The sequence below is a fragment of the Engraulis encrasicolus genome, chromosome 22 (assembly GCF_034702125.1).
Source record: "Engraulis encrasicolus isolate BLACKSEA-1 chromosome 22, IST_EnEncr_1.0, whole genome shotgun sequence".
Classification (NCBI taxonomy): Eukaryota; Metazoa; Chordata; class Actinopteri; order Clupeiformes; family Engraulidae; genus Engraulis; species Engraulis encrasicolus.
The window spans coordinates 13,498,643-13,513,239 of NC_085878.1; the positions used below are offsets into that span (position 1 = coordinate 13,498,643).

A 14,597-nucleotide genomic window follows, 5' to 3' on the forward strand; every position below is an offset into this window, starting at 1 on the left:
GTATCTGCCTGACTCTCCTCCTCCTCCCTATCTCCCTCCCTAGTCTGGCCCGGCTGGAGAACATATGGAGGGGGAAGCGGATCCCTACAGTCAACAGTGTGTGTGTGTGTGTGTGTGTGTGTGTGTGTGTGTGTGTGTGTGTGTGTGTGTGTGTGTGTGTGTGTGTGTGTGTGTGTGTGTGTGTGTGTGTGTGTGTGTGTGTCTGTCTGTGTGGCCTATATGTCTGGGGCCTATAGGGCTCAAAGTGCCACAGACGACCAGTGTCCCTCGTTGTCACACGTGTATTATGTGTCGGTGTAAGTCAGTGGATAGAACAACATCAAGGCATGAGGTTAAAATAGCTGACAAGCTGTTTATTTCTCTAGTGAATTTATATCTTTGTAATTTCTCTGCACAGCAGCATACAGGGAATTGTGACAAAATATAAATAACAAAATTCAACAGTGTTTATTTTTTCTCTTTTAATTTAATTACAAACCTCAGTTAAAAGTGGCAAAATTGTCTAATGTCTTTTCAACATATTCCATTCTCTCACTCTTGCTCTTGCTCTCGTCTCTTGCACGCCTCAAGAATGTAACATTGAACAGCAACTTAAAAAAAGTATGGAGATCATTATTTACAACCGTCGCCTCATGGCGAACAACGCTTGGAGCTTATTGGAAAGTCTCTTCCATGTGTTTTGAATGCATTGAAAGAAAAATACAATTATGTTATACAAAGATCAAAAATACTATTAAAAACCCTTATTATAAATGGCAGCACTATATTAATAAACTGCTGTTGACATTTTACATGTAAGTACAAAATCCTGTTGAGGTAGTACCCTCTGAAGTCACTTAATGTTAAAATACTGAATTAACTTCACTAAACTTTGTTTATTTACAATACAGCAAATCTATGTTCCTTACTTCATTAAAATTGTATTCCTTTGGTAAACACAACTGTTCGACATGTGCAGTCCTGCAAGACTCAATTGTACATTCACAATATTTTGCATCTATTTTTTTGGATTCTTTTTTTAATGGTACATTATGCAAAAAGGGGGAAAGTATGCTGTTTTACAAAAGCTCTTTTTTATTCATAACATTCATTCGTGCTATATTCCCACCACTGACTTGGTAAAACTGCCACTTTGACTCTTGGAGAGTACGTCCTCCTTCACCCAGCAAATATTCGGGGGAAAGCAAAACAAATATGACATAAAACAAAAACAAAGAAACAAACAAAAGTGTAGTACATGATACAGTTGAATGGGATGTTTACAGCCTAAGAGAGATACCCATAAGACATTGAATCCAGTGTGTTACCCTGGGCCAGGGATGTAAACATCAAAGGTACCTCACATTGGCCTAATAAACATATTCCAAAATAAGCCTTGGCAAAGAAAACAACTATTTCTGTCAGAAAAGTTCAGACTAATTTGGCAGGGCAACTATTGATTATGAAGTTACTCTGAAAACATGAATGCATAACAGAGACCCCTTTGTGTGTCTTTTCCCCCCCTCTCTTGAACATATTAAATGTCAGTCTCAGAGGGAAGTAAATTGCGTGGTGGACTGCATGAGGGGAGGAATGGGCTATGAATACCATACCCAGAGCACTTCAGTTTACACAGAACTCCACTATCTCCAGATGATACAGTACAGAGATGGAACATTCTCAATGTTGTTTAATGGCAAACTTAACTTTGGTTTTGAAAGACAATAGAAGGAGTAAGCTTGGCTTACATGGAAAATACTGGGGGTTAACATAAATAAAACACCTCCAATGTTCATGACAACTAGTATACTTCCCCACATAACAAAATAACATTGTTTATTCACACAAAGTGATTGTGTACTATGGATTTTTGATGAATAAACATCTAAACACTAAGGAGTGAAAGAAAAATATATACTTTTTATGAATAACGAATACAATAAACTATGGAAATAAAGTATCTATAAAAATATAAGAGATTTTGAAAAAAAGATATTTAATTTGTTTTATTAAATCCTGTAGCATAGCAGTTAGGACTGGGAAAGCCGCAATCGAAACAGTCATCTGAAAGAAATGTTCAGTGCAATCAAATTTAGTTTATTTACTCGACGTATGAAGCTCTGTCTTTTAGAATATTTTCATTCGCTTACCACCTACTGCCCTCCCTCCCTTTAATGGTCGTTGGGCTGGTTGATCTTTGGAGAGTGGACAGTATTTAATAGTGTGCGCATTATCCCCGTTGGCACTGCATAACGGACATGTGTAAGCCCGGAGAATGGGACACACCACCCTCCCGTCTGGTGTTTTCAGTACGTGAGACCCGTACACCTCCTCCGGGGCTCCGTTATTCCGACAGAAGACGCAGATCTTGGGCTCCTGCTTATTCCGAGCCGCTGGTTTGCGCACCTTCCGCTCCATGCCAAACAGATCAAATCCCGTGAAGCTTCCTCCAAAGCCGATGTCTCGGTCTTGCTGAGGGACGCCCGCGCTTTGGTTCTGGAAGGGGCTCAGTATGGAGAAGCGCTCTTTCAAGTCGAGGATGGAGGTAGGCGGGGGACTCCCGGAGTGGCAGCAGCAGTCCAGGTGTCCGCCTTCACCGCTGGCCGAGATTACGCACGCACACGCAGGAGAGTCGTCCAAGCCCAACGTTGCTTTCAAGGACTCCGTGATGGAGTTGGGACTTTGGGGCACACTGTGCTTGTTATTCTTCGTGACCAGTGTCGACAGTCCGAGATAGTCATTCCAAAAATTAAAGGTATAGTCATAGGATGTGCGCGCGTTCAAATAGTTGTGGTTTAAGAAATCCATCTTAAGCCTTTTTCTTTACTTTAAATGTATTCCGTGAGTTTGCTTTTTACTCTTGCAAAGCTCTCCGTCAGTATGTAGTCAAGTCAACTGTGGTCAAGTCCAGTGCCTTTCTTGGGAAGCTCAATGCGTCAGCAGCACAACAGGCTGCTGGTTATAAGGCTCCCGGAGAAGCTGAAAGGAGGGCGGGGCTCTTTTCAAACCAAGTTTATGATCAGGTTGAAACCATGTTTCCTCGAGCTAAGATAGACTGATAAAAAATGCGGGGAGATTTTTTTGCAGACAGGGTAGGGTAAACGATGAGTCCTGCGATCTAGAAACTTCCATGACATATCCATATTTGCTCAATAGAACCAAAATAAACCGGTACCGCATGGCATGCCCGTATACGCTTTTGTCCGCATCCAAATACTGTACCAGTTTGCCAGTCGCTACTTTTATGACACTATGATTCTCATAAATTAGCAGATAGCCTACCACATTTGACTTTACAAGAGAAGTATATTATGGGGTACTCGTGCATATCAAATAACTCCAGTACGAAGCGAGAGCGCACGAGAGAGCGAGAGTGAAAACTGAAAGTCACACTTGTGTCCCTGCAAAACACTGGACCAAAACAGTCTTCACTCACACCACGTTTTATTTTTCTCCCCTAGGCTATTCAAACGACGCATGCACCTTGATCTGTTGCATGCGAGCCCTTTTGGGAAGGTGTTGCTAAACCTGCCTTCTGTGCAGAAACGTATGCACATTATGTAATTATGTTGCTGTAAGAATGTCGACGTGGTACCAAAATAACTGTCATGCACTAGGCTACTAGGCTTTGCACCAACATCTGCTTGCAAAAGGAGGTGAGGTCAGACGTAGGTGTATGGGTTTTTTGAGCTAAATAGCTTATGATCGAATGTCAGAAGATTTACTTAGGCCCCGGTGTTCTTTTATGGCGCTCCTGCTGTGGTTTTGGCACTGGCTGAAAAGCCACAGCCTTACAGAGGCATTGTTCTACAAGCTCAAGGCTGAATGAAAGCAAACTGTGTTGCCCTTAAAAGCAATCCTTTGCAAATCCCCTTTCTCCCCCAAAAATACTGGCCTTCAAGTGACACACGGGGAGCTTCACGGTTAATGAAGTCATCCAGATTTAAACACGACTCTCATCTACATGTTCCCTTTCGCGCCGAGAACAAAGAAGGGAGGGGTGCATTATAGCGGAGTGGTAAAGGGGAGGGGGGCTTCCCAGGTTTGACAAGGTGCAGACCAGCTGATAAATGTAGGCAACTAGCCACAGACAAAGAGATTTTTCCCTCGCCAAAACTTTAATCAATCTCAGCGGAGGGGTCTAGGGGGCGGGGATGCAGTCCATAAACATAAATAAAGCCAGTGAGGAACGCATGGTCGGTGAGTGTCATTTCACGCAGCCCTCCCACGATACCCGCTCGATCGCCGTCCACAGCGGTGTGCGTTTACAGTGAGCTACAGTACCTGCAGTTCCGCCCTTCGACCGCTGGGGATCTTCGTGTGCCAGGCACAAGTGTTATTTTTGGGGTGACGTCATGACGCGGGTGTGTATAAGCACAGTGTATTAAGAGGGCCTTTGTGACAAAAAGGGAGGAAAATATGCACATGATGAGAGCTGCCACTATAATCAAAACAACTATTATAATCTCCCTTCCTTTAATAGGCTAATAATTGAAAAAAATGACTGTCTATAAAGTTATCACACAGCAAAATGCATATGCAACTCTGTCTAACTGCATGCAAAAATATGCAACTTTGAAAGACAAAACCATTAACATTATTATTAAAATGGGCCGTATTGGAAAAGAAGTAACTGCCTCAATGTGACTACCCTAGTAAAATAAAGGAGAAATAAAATACAAATAAATAAATAAAAGAGATCATTTTAGGCCTATGTCAATCTCTATAAATGAGTTCCACATTTAGTGTCAGTTCCCAAGTGCCCCATAAGCATGTTTGTGGTTTGTGTTGTTTCCCATTATACTAATTATGAAGGTTGTGGTGGTCGGGTATCGCACAGTGAGTGTAGTAACGGTTTCATGTCACAATGTATGCTCTGCTAATTGCAACTTAATAAACAGACACTTTTTTGACAGTTGACTTAATATAGGCCCTATTGCAGGTGCTGTAAATATCTGTCCTATCTGTCTTCTGTGTATAGCTTAATAAAAAGTCACCCGGAGAAACAACACGCTAATGATACTTTTGGCAGCTACCGTATATCTATTCCCCTGTGTGTGGGTGTGGGTGTGGGTGTGGGTGTGTGAATGGGTAGGCCTATGTCTGTGTGCGTGTGTGTGTGTGTGTGTGTGTGTGTGTGTGTGTGTGTGTGTGTGTGTGTGTGTGTGTGTGTGTGTGTGTGTGTGTGTGTGTGTGTGTGTGTGTGTGTGTGTGTACTGTATGTGTGTTAGTTTTGGGCCCCTAAGATTAATGTGTTTGTCAATAATGGTACATTCTACAGCCCAGCAGTGGTAGAAGCAGCAGCAGTAGTGGTCGGGTCCCTCCAGCATCCACCATCCACCATCATCCACCCAACCGACCAACCAACCCACTGACCGTGTGGAGCTGTTACACAAGAGCCTCCCCCATCAGTATTAATTATCTGCCTTCACGGAATGTGAGCGAGGGGAGCGAGCAGTGGGGTCCAGCCAGCGGCCCCAGCGCTGCCATCAGAGCCACTGTATTTCTAATTAAGAGCATGAGGAGAGATTGTTGAGCCCTGGCCAGGAAGGAGGATTAAGGCTATTTTAAGGGGGCTGAGGGGGTGGGATGTGGTGGGGATGGGGAGATGGCGAGGTGGTAGGTAGGAGGGTAGGGGGGTATTCAATAGAATGCCATACCTTGAAGTTTAGCGAAGCAGAAAGTAATAAAGGGGATGGTCTTTGTGTGGACATGCTTTGTTTAGGTTTTTTTCTCCTTCTTCTTCTTTCTCCACTCTCCTCTCTTATGCTCACCTGGATCTTGGATCCCAACCTGTTTGAGGGAATTAATGTTTAGTTCAATTGTTCAGATGAAGGCTTTCTCATTTGGTCTTGCTATAGAAAGAGGTTCTTGCATTTATGGTTCTGAATAAATGGCACTGGAAACTTCAATAGGCCTTTGTCTTCTACTACTATTGTCTGCAGAAGAAGTTGCATTTGCACTTAGCTAACATTCTCTGAATCGAACATTTCCTGCATGCACTGAGTAGGCTATGCAGAGTATGCAGCTTTTTGCACGCACACACACACGCACGCACACACACCACTTGCTGCTGCTCTGTTATCTCCCCAGTGATTCATTAATAATACATGCGAGGAGCATTTTTGTGTGCTAATAGTCAACTAGTGAGAGCCCTTATCTTCGACAAAAAACACATCCAGAGCGCCTATAACTCCTTTCACATCATGCCAGACCGCAGTTAGAGTTTTTGCAACTGGTTCATTCCAGCTCACCAATGTGACTTTCTCTGATTTATCATCAACTATCAATAATGCAGCAGCCAAGGCAGAGACTCCTGTGGTTATTGCTCTGTATTTTACTAAATGATGCATTATGTTCTACAATGAAGAGGATGAATACTAAATGGTGTATCTACCCCCCGACACACACACACAAACACACACATACCCCCTTCAATACTCTGTCCTTCCTTGTCTACTGTATTGATGTCTCACTGCCTCTTTCCCTCACTGTCTTCAATGCACAGCCATACCTGTATATTAGAGAGAGAGAGAGGAGAGAGAGAGAGAGAGAGAGAGAGAGAGAGAGAGGAGGAGAGGTGGAGAGGAGAGAGAGAGAGAGAGAGGTGGAGAGGAGAGAGAGAGAGGAGGAGAGGTGGAGAGGAGAGAGAGAGAGAGGAGGAGAGGTGGAGAGGAGAAGAGAGGAGAAGAGGAGAGAGAGAGAGAGAGGTGGAGAGGAGAGAGAGAGAGGTGGAGAGGAGAGAGATAGGTGGAGAGGAGAGAGAGAGAGAGAGAGAGAGAGAGAGAGGTGGAGAGGAGAGAGAGAGAGGAGGGGAGGTGGAGAGGAGAGAGAGAGAGAGAGGAGGAGAGGTGGAGAGGAGAGAGAGAAAGAGAGAGAGAGAGAGGAGGAGAGGTGGAGAGGAGAGAGAGAGAGAGAGATCCACTGCGTGCCCCATGTAGGACACCTAATACTCATCATAATGATGTGGAGTCTGGCTGCTTGGCTGCTTGGCTGCCACTGGCTCTTTGGGACGTCTCCGTTTCGGGAGCAGCACACACTAATATGACTGAAATATTAATGGCTTTGTCATTACTTAATTTTGTTGTGACTCGGAGGGATTAAGAGTCATCCATTAAGGACGAGCACTTCTTCTTTTTCTTCTTCCTCCTCCTCCTCCTCTTCTTCTTTGTCTTCGTCTCGTCCTCCTCTGGAGCGTCTGGGAAGAGCCTCATTCATATTACAGCAGGCCAATAAGATTACGAGGTGATGATCTATGGAGCCGGTAGTGCCGGCCACCACACTGCAAATTGATTTAGTGGTCGGAATTGACAAAGTGAATATTATACGAGGCCCATAGCTGACCAAGGGAAACATTTGGCTTTAATGAGATATATTGTTGTTCCCACCGAGTGTGCGGCGAGTGTACCAATAAGTCATTTTGTTGGCCCACGCAAATCTCGCAAACCCTAAAAATAACTGGACGTTAATAACTAAACAGTATTATCTCTCGGAGTGATTCATGGCTTGTAAAAGGCTTTAAATTCTTGCATTTTAAGCAAATAACATGCCCTGCTCGGCCCCTGCTGAAACAGTCCTTTTTATTATTACATAAAAAGGGCTAAAAATTGAATCATTAGCTTCCAAATGTGGTGCCTGCGCTAGTGCTTAGTGTGCAGAAGAGCTGGTTGATAAGGTAATGCCATGGCTATGCTGCAGATTACTGCTTAGCTTTCATTAAGCCTGGCCTGGAGAACACTATGAGGAGTTAGGCTGCAAAAGTATATTTTTTTCCAGTATCAGAGTGGTAATGTGCAGCAAGCATATTACAAAACGCTTAATTGCAATAAATGGCCCATTTTCCCAAGCTGTGCTTTACCGCTCTGCATATTAAAAATGTCAGCCATTTAAGTGAAGTTGTGTCGCTCTTGATGCAGTCCCTGTCCTCATGGTATAGGATAGTCAAATGTTGAACACATTACTTAGCCACCATTTTCATCCAAAGTGACTTACAAATATGTACAGGGTATTGTTTGCAGTCCCTGGAGCAATGTGGGGTGAGGTGCCTTGCTCAAGGGCAGTTCAGCCATGGATAGAGTTGTAGGGAGATGTAAGACCACCAGGGCTTGACACTGGCACCTGCCAACCAGTCAAATGCTGGTAACACTTGGCCATGGTAATACTTTCGGTGTCACAAGCCAATTTGGCCAGCAGCTTATTCCTTGGTATGACATTCACATCATAGTACCTTATATTCTGTTGTTTGCCCCTTGTGTATCAATTGTTCGTATTTAAGTTCAATAAAAGGCTCAGTAACTCAGTTTCTATTTCCTTGATATACTTCCATGTAGAAAGCTATGCACTCATCTTGATTTAGCACCTCATCCTGTGAGGTTATACATACACCATCATGATAAAGAAAGAAATAATAACATGAAATCTGTGGCTAGTGGAATACCTGAATGGCTAGTGACTCGGGAAAACCACTAGCCACAGTGGTGGGTGGTTGAAAAAGTTAATGTCAATCCCTGAAGACCACCTCCCTAACCATTAGGCCATGGCAGCCATCCTGAAAGGAAAGTTAGTTTATTTGTCACAACATAATCAGCATTCAGTTACATTATGGCTTGCAAAATGCTGTCCTAATATCATGCAGCTCTAAATGGGCAGGGTATTACCGTATATTGTTCCACTGGAGTTGCTTGAAGACAGCATAGACTACTATCAGTGCACGACCGTCGGAATAGACTCTTTATTTTTTCAAAGGTGCACTTTGTAGGATGGTGGCCAGAGTAGGTATTGCTCAATGAAACTGTGCTGCCTATTGCCAAACTTGATCTTTCATGAATATTTACTATGTAATGATCTAATAATAACTAGTATGACCTATGTAGAGTAAGTTCTGTAGCTAAAAATATCCATTGCTGGAAATTTAAAATGGCGGACACAAAGAAGATCTACCTTTTCATTTATGAAATGTGCAATTTTCCCACTTATAATGAATACATTCGAATTTGACGATGGTGGTAAGTATTCGTGAAAAAAGGTAACATTTGTGAATGGGCAGCATAAATTCAGGAAGTAAACTACTAAAAATATTACACAGCGCATCTTTAAAGATGTATTTTTGATGCTTTTCATGTCGTTACCGTGTGAGAGAGGTACAGGGAAGCAGGAGAGAGAGGAGGGAGGAGTGGTAAATGACCATCTGAATCGATGGTACAGTTCCTTAGCCAACTGAGCCAGGGTGCCCCCTGCTCTGTGTGTTACAGAGTAAACTACACACAGTGAATAGGACCGCTGGACATTGCTTTCTACAAACCCACTTATTTACTAAAATGGCCAAATCAAGCCTTGTAGTACTCTTACATTTCCTTCAAAAGGAGAGATCTGACTCACACGTACAGGTGCATAATCTCGTGGAGGTAGAATTGCAGACCGTAAGCTGTTTGACAAGTGTATGGAAATAACAGTCCGCCTTGGCCCGAGCAGGAATCTAAATGTAAATCACACACTCAGAGAGCGTCAGCTGTATGTATATGGGAGTACAGCTTCGCGGTGGGGAGGACGGCACGTGACGGTTGGACACAGCCGGTTGGTAGCGTAGTGTAGTGTAGTGTGCAAGTCGTTTTGGCTCCCACCACCCATGAGCAACTCCTGTCTGTTTAGTGACTGACTGGAGCAGGGGGCGGACAAAACAACAAAAAAACAACCACCACCAATTGAGTTTTTTCCTCCCTTCCCTCCGTCTTTCCTGTTTGCCTAATAGGCCTCAGCAAGCAGATGACTACAATGGACATCCATGCTGGCCCTGTTTTGCATATAAAATGGCGTGCCCATCTGTGCACTCGGCCCGGGCCGCACACTTCTCCCTTTTAAGCCGTCTCTTTGTCAGGGCCCTGGTCAGCAGATGACCACATGGAATCATTAATATCCATTAGAGCCCAGTGTGTGAAGATGCAAATTCAGCCATATTCACAAATTTAATAAGGGGGGTAATTTAGTCTGGCATGATAGATTGCGGGTAGGGATTTGATAGCGTACGTGTACACGTAGCGTACTAGCATCTAAAAATGGGATTCAAATCACATAATACATGATACATTGCAATTTTGCCCTTAAATCAAGACTATCGCGGGTGCTGCAGCGAACCCTTAATGAAACTCTTTTGGAGGCAATATGAGGGAAATGTGATAGCTGCAGCCTCAATAACAATTTCAGTTTGACAAAGGCTGTACTCTTTCTATCACTAAACCAGAATCTCTTTCTCTTGAGTGAACAAACACTACACAGAAAAAAACACTGCCACACATAACACGTGGTCTCTCTCTCTCTCTCTCTCTCGCTCGCTCGCTCTCTCTCTCTCTCTCTCTCTCTCTCTCTCTCTCTCTGTCTCTCACTTACACACAAACATACACACTAACACAAACACCTGCACCATCCACACCCAACGCACGCGCGCACGCACGCACGCACACACACACACACACACACACACACACACACACACACACACACACACACACACACACACACACACACACACACACACACACACTCACAATCACACACACACGCATCAAGCCAGCAATCTTCTCAAGAAGATTATGAAGGGGCCTAGAACAAAATTGAGAATTGATAGTGAAAGCCTGTAAATGGAAATTATTTTCACTTCAATATATTGAGTGTGGAGTTTATGACTTTGTGTTGGAGGGAGGCAGAGAGCTGAGGGAAAATGTGTAGTGTGTATCGTCAGACCGTTCTTGTCTTCATATCTGTGTCGAGTGCGAGGGGAAATGGGGAGAGTGTAATTGCATATTAAATCCAGAAAGAGGGTCCATATGATATGTGCGCTAGTCTACTGTAGGTACATCCACTCCACGGGGAGCCTGCCTCTGTGTACAATAAAGCAAGGAGGGCTACATGAGCTAGTCAATGACAGTGCAAATGGCACTAGAGATAATTGTGAGGACTGGTTTAAAAGAAAAAGAAAAAAGCAGCGATCCTATGACTAGCAACACATTGCTACAATGGCATAATGCCTTCCATTTAAACTAAAGATTGGCTGGTCGGAGCGGGCTATGCTAATTCTGGCTATAATGGAAAATAAGGGTGCTCACTGGTGTTCGCGCCTGAATACGTTTCGTTTGTGGTGAGCTCCATTCAGCATGTATGTATGAGGCAGGGTGTGCTGGATCCCTGGCATGACTCCCTGGGCCCAATGGGCTAATTCAATTGGCGCTCTGAAAGAGGAGTAACAGCTTTGACTCCTCGCAAACGAGCCTTTGTTTTAACAAAAGGCAAAGAGGATGAAAAGACACAATCGAGTCGGGGTATTATTGATAACGGCAGCTCGAGACAGCTCTGTGCCACAAATCCAGGCTTTTTTTCCCTCTTTACCCTGAAATGTTTTACTTGACAATGGCCTTTACGCAGACCATGTTGATGCAATCTGGACGTCATTTGCATCAACAGTCCATTAAAGCAATGCACCCAAGCAGAAGGGGACACATATTTTTTAAATATTTTTTTTTTCCAAGGATTATCAGTTTGCTTTTTTTTCACCCGAGAAAGCCCATTCCCTGCAATCCCCTAGTTGCATATTTTGCACCCAGGAGTGGGGGGAAAGCTTCGGTAATTGCCATCCCTTTACATCTTTAGGTGCAATACATTACGTGTAATAAGTTGATTAAAACGTTACTCCCTCCCACGACCCTGTGATGAGCCTAATTCTCGTGTAATGAAGACTATTAATATTCTGATACCATCAGAAAAAGGAGAAATTCCCGATTCGCTATCAGCGGGCAGGATGGTAAATGATTGCCTCGCCAGCCAATGAACTGGAAAGACAGACGGTAATTAAAGAGTGGCTCAAACCCTCGTTCCACAGACGGCTTTCTCCTCCAGCACATCCTCACTGTAATGGCTATGTGTGCTCTGTGCCAGCACCACAGGCAAGAGAGAGAGAGAGAGAGAGAGAGAGAGAGAGAGAGAGAGAGAGAGAGAGATGGGCAACAATTACCTTTAAGAGGCTTAGAATATTGAAAAAAAAAACTATACGAAGAGAAAAAGAAAAGGCTTTTTTAAAAAGAAAGAATTAAAAAAAACACTTGGCCTTGGGTCTTTTATTTCGGTTGATGTGAAAATAAAATTAATTGGCCCCGTTCCTCCTTCTCCTTGGGCCGGCCCGGCCTGCACTGTGTGTGTGTGTGTGTATGTGTGAGCTTGGGAGACTGACCCAGTTGGATTATCTTCCCCAGGGGTCCCGCCGGTGCTCTCTGACTACAAAACAAACACTTTTCAAGCCCGCAAACAGCAAACACACAAGACCTTCATCGCGGCAGCAAATGTTACATTGTGTGTATATTTGTAACGAGGTTTAATTTTAAATCCTCACGCTAACCCAAACAGTTGCTGTTCAACACATGGGGAGATCCATTGCCAGAGGACGGCAGGTGCAACCGAGCATGTGCCTCTCATTATACACTGACAATGTAAATGCATTATACATTGACACTATACAGTGTGTGTGTGTGTGTGTGTGTAGTGTGTGTGTGTGTGTGTGTGTGTAGTGTGTGTGTGTAGTGTGTGTGTGTGTGTGTGTGTGTGTGTGTGTGTGTGTGTGTGTAGTGTGTGTTCGTGTGTATGTGTGTGTGTGTGTGTGTAGTGTCTATTTGTGTATGTGTGTGTGTGTAGTGTCTGTGTGTGTGTGTGTGTGTGTGTGTGTGTGTGTGTGTGTGTGTGTATGTGTGTGTGTGTGTGTGTGTGTGTAGTGTGTGTGTGTAGTGTGTGTGTGTGTGTGTGTAGTGTGTGTAGTGGGTGTGTGTAGTGTGTGTGTGTGTGTGTGTGTGTGTGTGTTTCGCAGGGAGGGGTTGGCTGCACTGTGTGGGTGAATGGATTACGCTGCACTATCTGCTCAGCATCTTTGTGTGCACTGCTGGTCTTGACCAAGCTAAATCCCAGCCTATGCACCCCTGAATGCTGCTGCTGCTGCAAGCCCTTTTCTCTTTGTCTGTTTGAAGTTATCCCTCATGCATAATGGCCGGCTAACGTAGGCTGACATCGCATGGCTCCTATTTGTAAACAGTCTTTGTCCTTGTACCGTAAGCCTTATTCAGTTTGTATAATGCGGTGTAGTATAGCCCGGGACCTTAGACACTGTGCAAATGTAATATGTATTTGGGTGTTCTTTTTTTACTGATCTGTTGTGCGCATCTGTGTTTCAAAACAGCAACAGCCAAAGTCTTTCAAACCAGTATAAAAGACCTTATAAAGGCCAAAAGCGTAAAGAAACGAGCATCTGCAGGTGTCGAGTGTCGTTAACTTTGCATTTATCAGGTGTCCATTTACCTGTTGATTTTACCTGTGCATTTAGCTGTCTATTTACCTTTTGCCTTTTTCTCCCTTCTAAGACGCACCTGTTTGTGTGCAGGCGAGGCTCTGGCTAAGTCCCTGATGGGTCCTCCTCCTGGGATGGCTCGGCTCGGCTCTGCTTTTTTTAATGCATTGTTTGTGTTGTGTTTGGTGCCGAGTGTACGCCTCTCTGGACACCCACAATGCACCTGACAGACACGCACACAATGCCGCCTTTGTTGCTCCCCCTGGCTTAGACTGGGAGAGAGCTAACCTTTCCTCCCCGTCCTTTCATCTCGTGTCGGCTGGCTTGGCCGGGGCTGAGACATGGGCTGCCTTTGACCAGCCGTGAAGAGCTAGCAGCCTCGACCCAGGACCCTGTTATGGTGTTCACAACATGGTGGTGGTGGTGGTGTGCAGCCTGTAGCCTGCACCTTTGTGGTTAGGAGTGGAGATCATAGTGTTTTTGTATGTATGTGTGCCCTGAGAGCAGTTATACATTTTCATGAAGGAAAGCAAAGTCAGCCTCTGCCGTGGTATGTTTGCTTTCGGGTGGCACGCTTGTTGAAGAGAGCGGGAAAAAAACAGCAGTCCATTAAAGGATAACTTCAGCCATTTCAATATTCTGTTGTATTGCTCACGCTATCCTTGACTTGTCAGTACCCGGTGATGCTGCATTTGTCGACTCAGCCCTTTCCGAGATCTGAGCTATTCTAAAGGGGGCAGATTTTGTTTAGCCTACATTAACCCTTTGAGGAGTAAGGATTTTTCCCCAGTTCTAGAATTTTACCCAAGAATTCTATAGCTCCCATACAACTCTGTGTTAAAAATCCTGCAGAGGGTTTGTGACATCATAGTGACAACTCAAAATTCTAAACACATATGTGATGGTACTCCTCAAAAGGTTAAAAAACCTTCTTAACATAGGCCTACTCCAAATATTATCCCAAAAGGTATTGTATCTTGCTAGTTGTCGGCTGATGTTGCATAACCTTTTGGATGTTATTGGGAATACATCAAGATGTTTTTTTTTTTTAATGTAAACAAACACCTGCCCCCATTACAATGACCAGGATCTCGGAAAAAGCTGAAGAAGAAAAAAATCTCACATAGGCCTACTGACAAGTCCAGGGTAGTGTGAGCATTACAATTGCATGTCAAAATTGGCAGAAGTTACCCTTTAAGTAGGCTAGTATGAATGCTTCGTTGTAGTACAGTATATATATATATATGACGATGACGCGTTAATGCGGACAAAAATTCTGGGAAACTGGGAAAAGCTATAA

The 14,597-nt window shown here is 43.9% G+C and overlaps 1 protein-coding gene across 1 annotated transcript; it reads right to left on the minus strand.

The window, feature by feature from the left end:
* Window positions 1-340: 340 nt before the first annotated feature.
* On the minus strand, window positions 341-2,901 carry nanos1 (nanos homolog 1). Its single transcript, XM_063188800.1, has one exon. The coding sequence runs from the start codon at window positions 2,785-2,787 to the stop codon at window positions 2,107-2,109; it is 681 nt and encodes a 226-aa protein (XP_063044870.1). The 5' UTR covers window positions 2,788-2,901; the 3' UTR covers window positions 341-2,106.
* Between the last annotated feature and the right edge of the window lie 11,696 nt (window positions 2,902-14,597).

Bases quoted from the DNA above. Each gene is read 5' to 3' on its own strand.
- nanos1 (XM_063188800.1), bottom strand. From the start codon at position 2,787: ATGGATTTCTTAAACCACAACTATTTGAACGCGCGCACATCCTATGAC.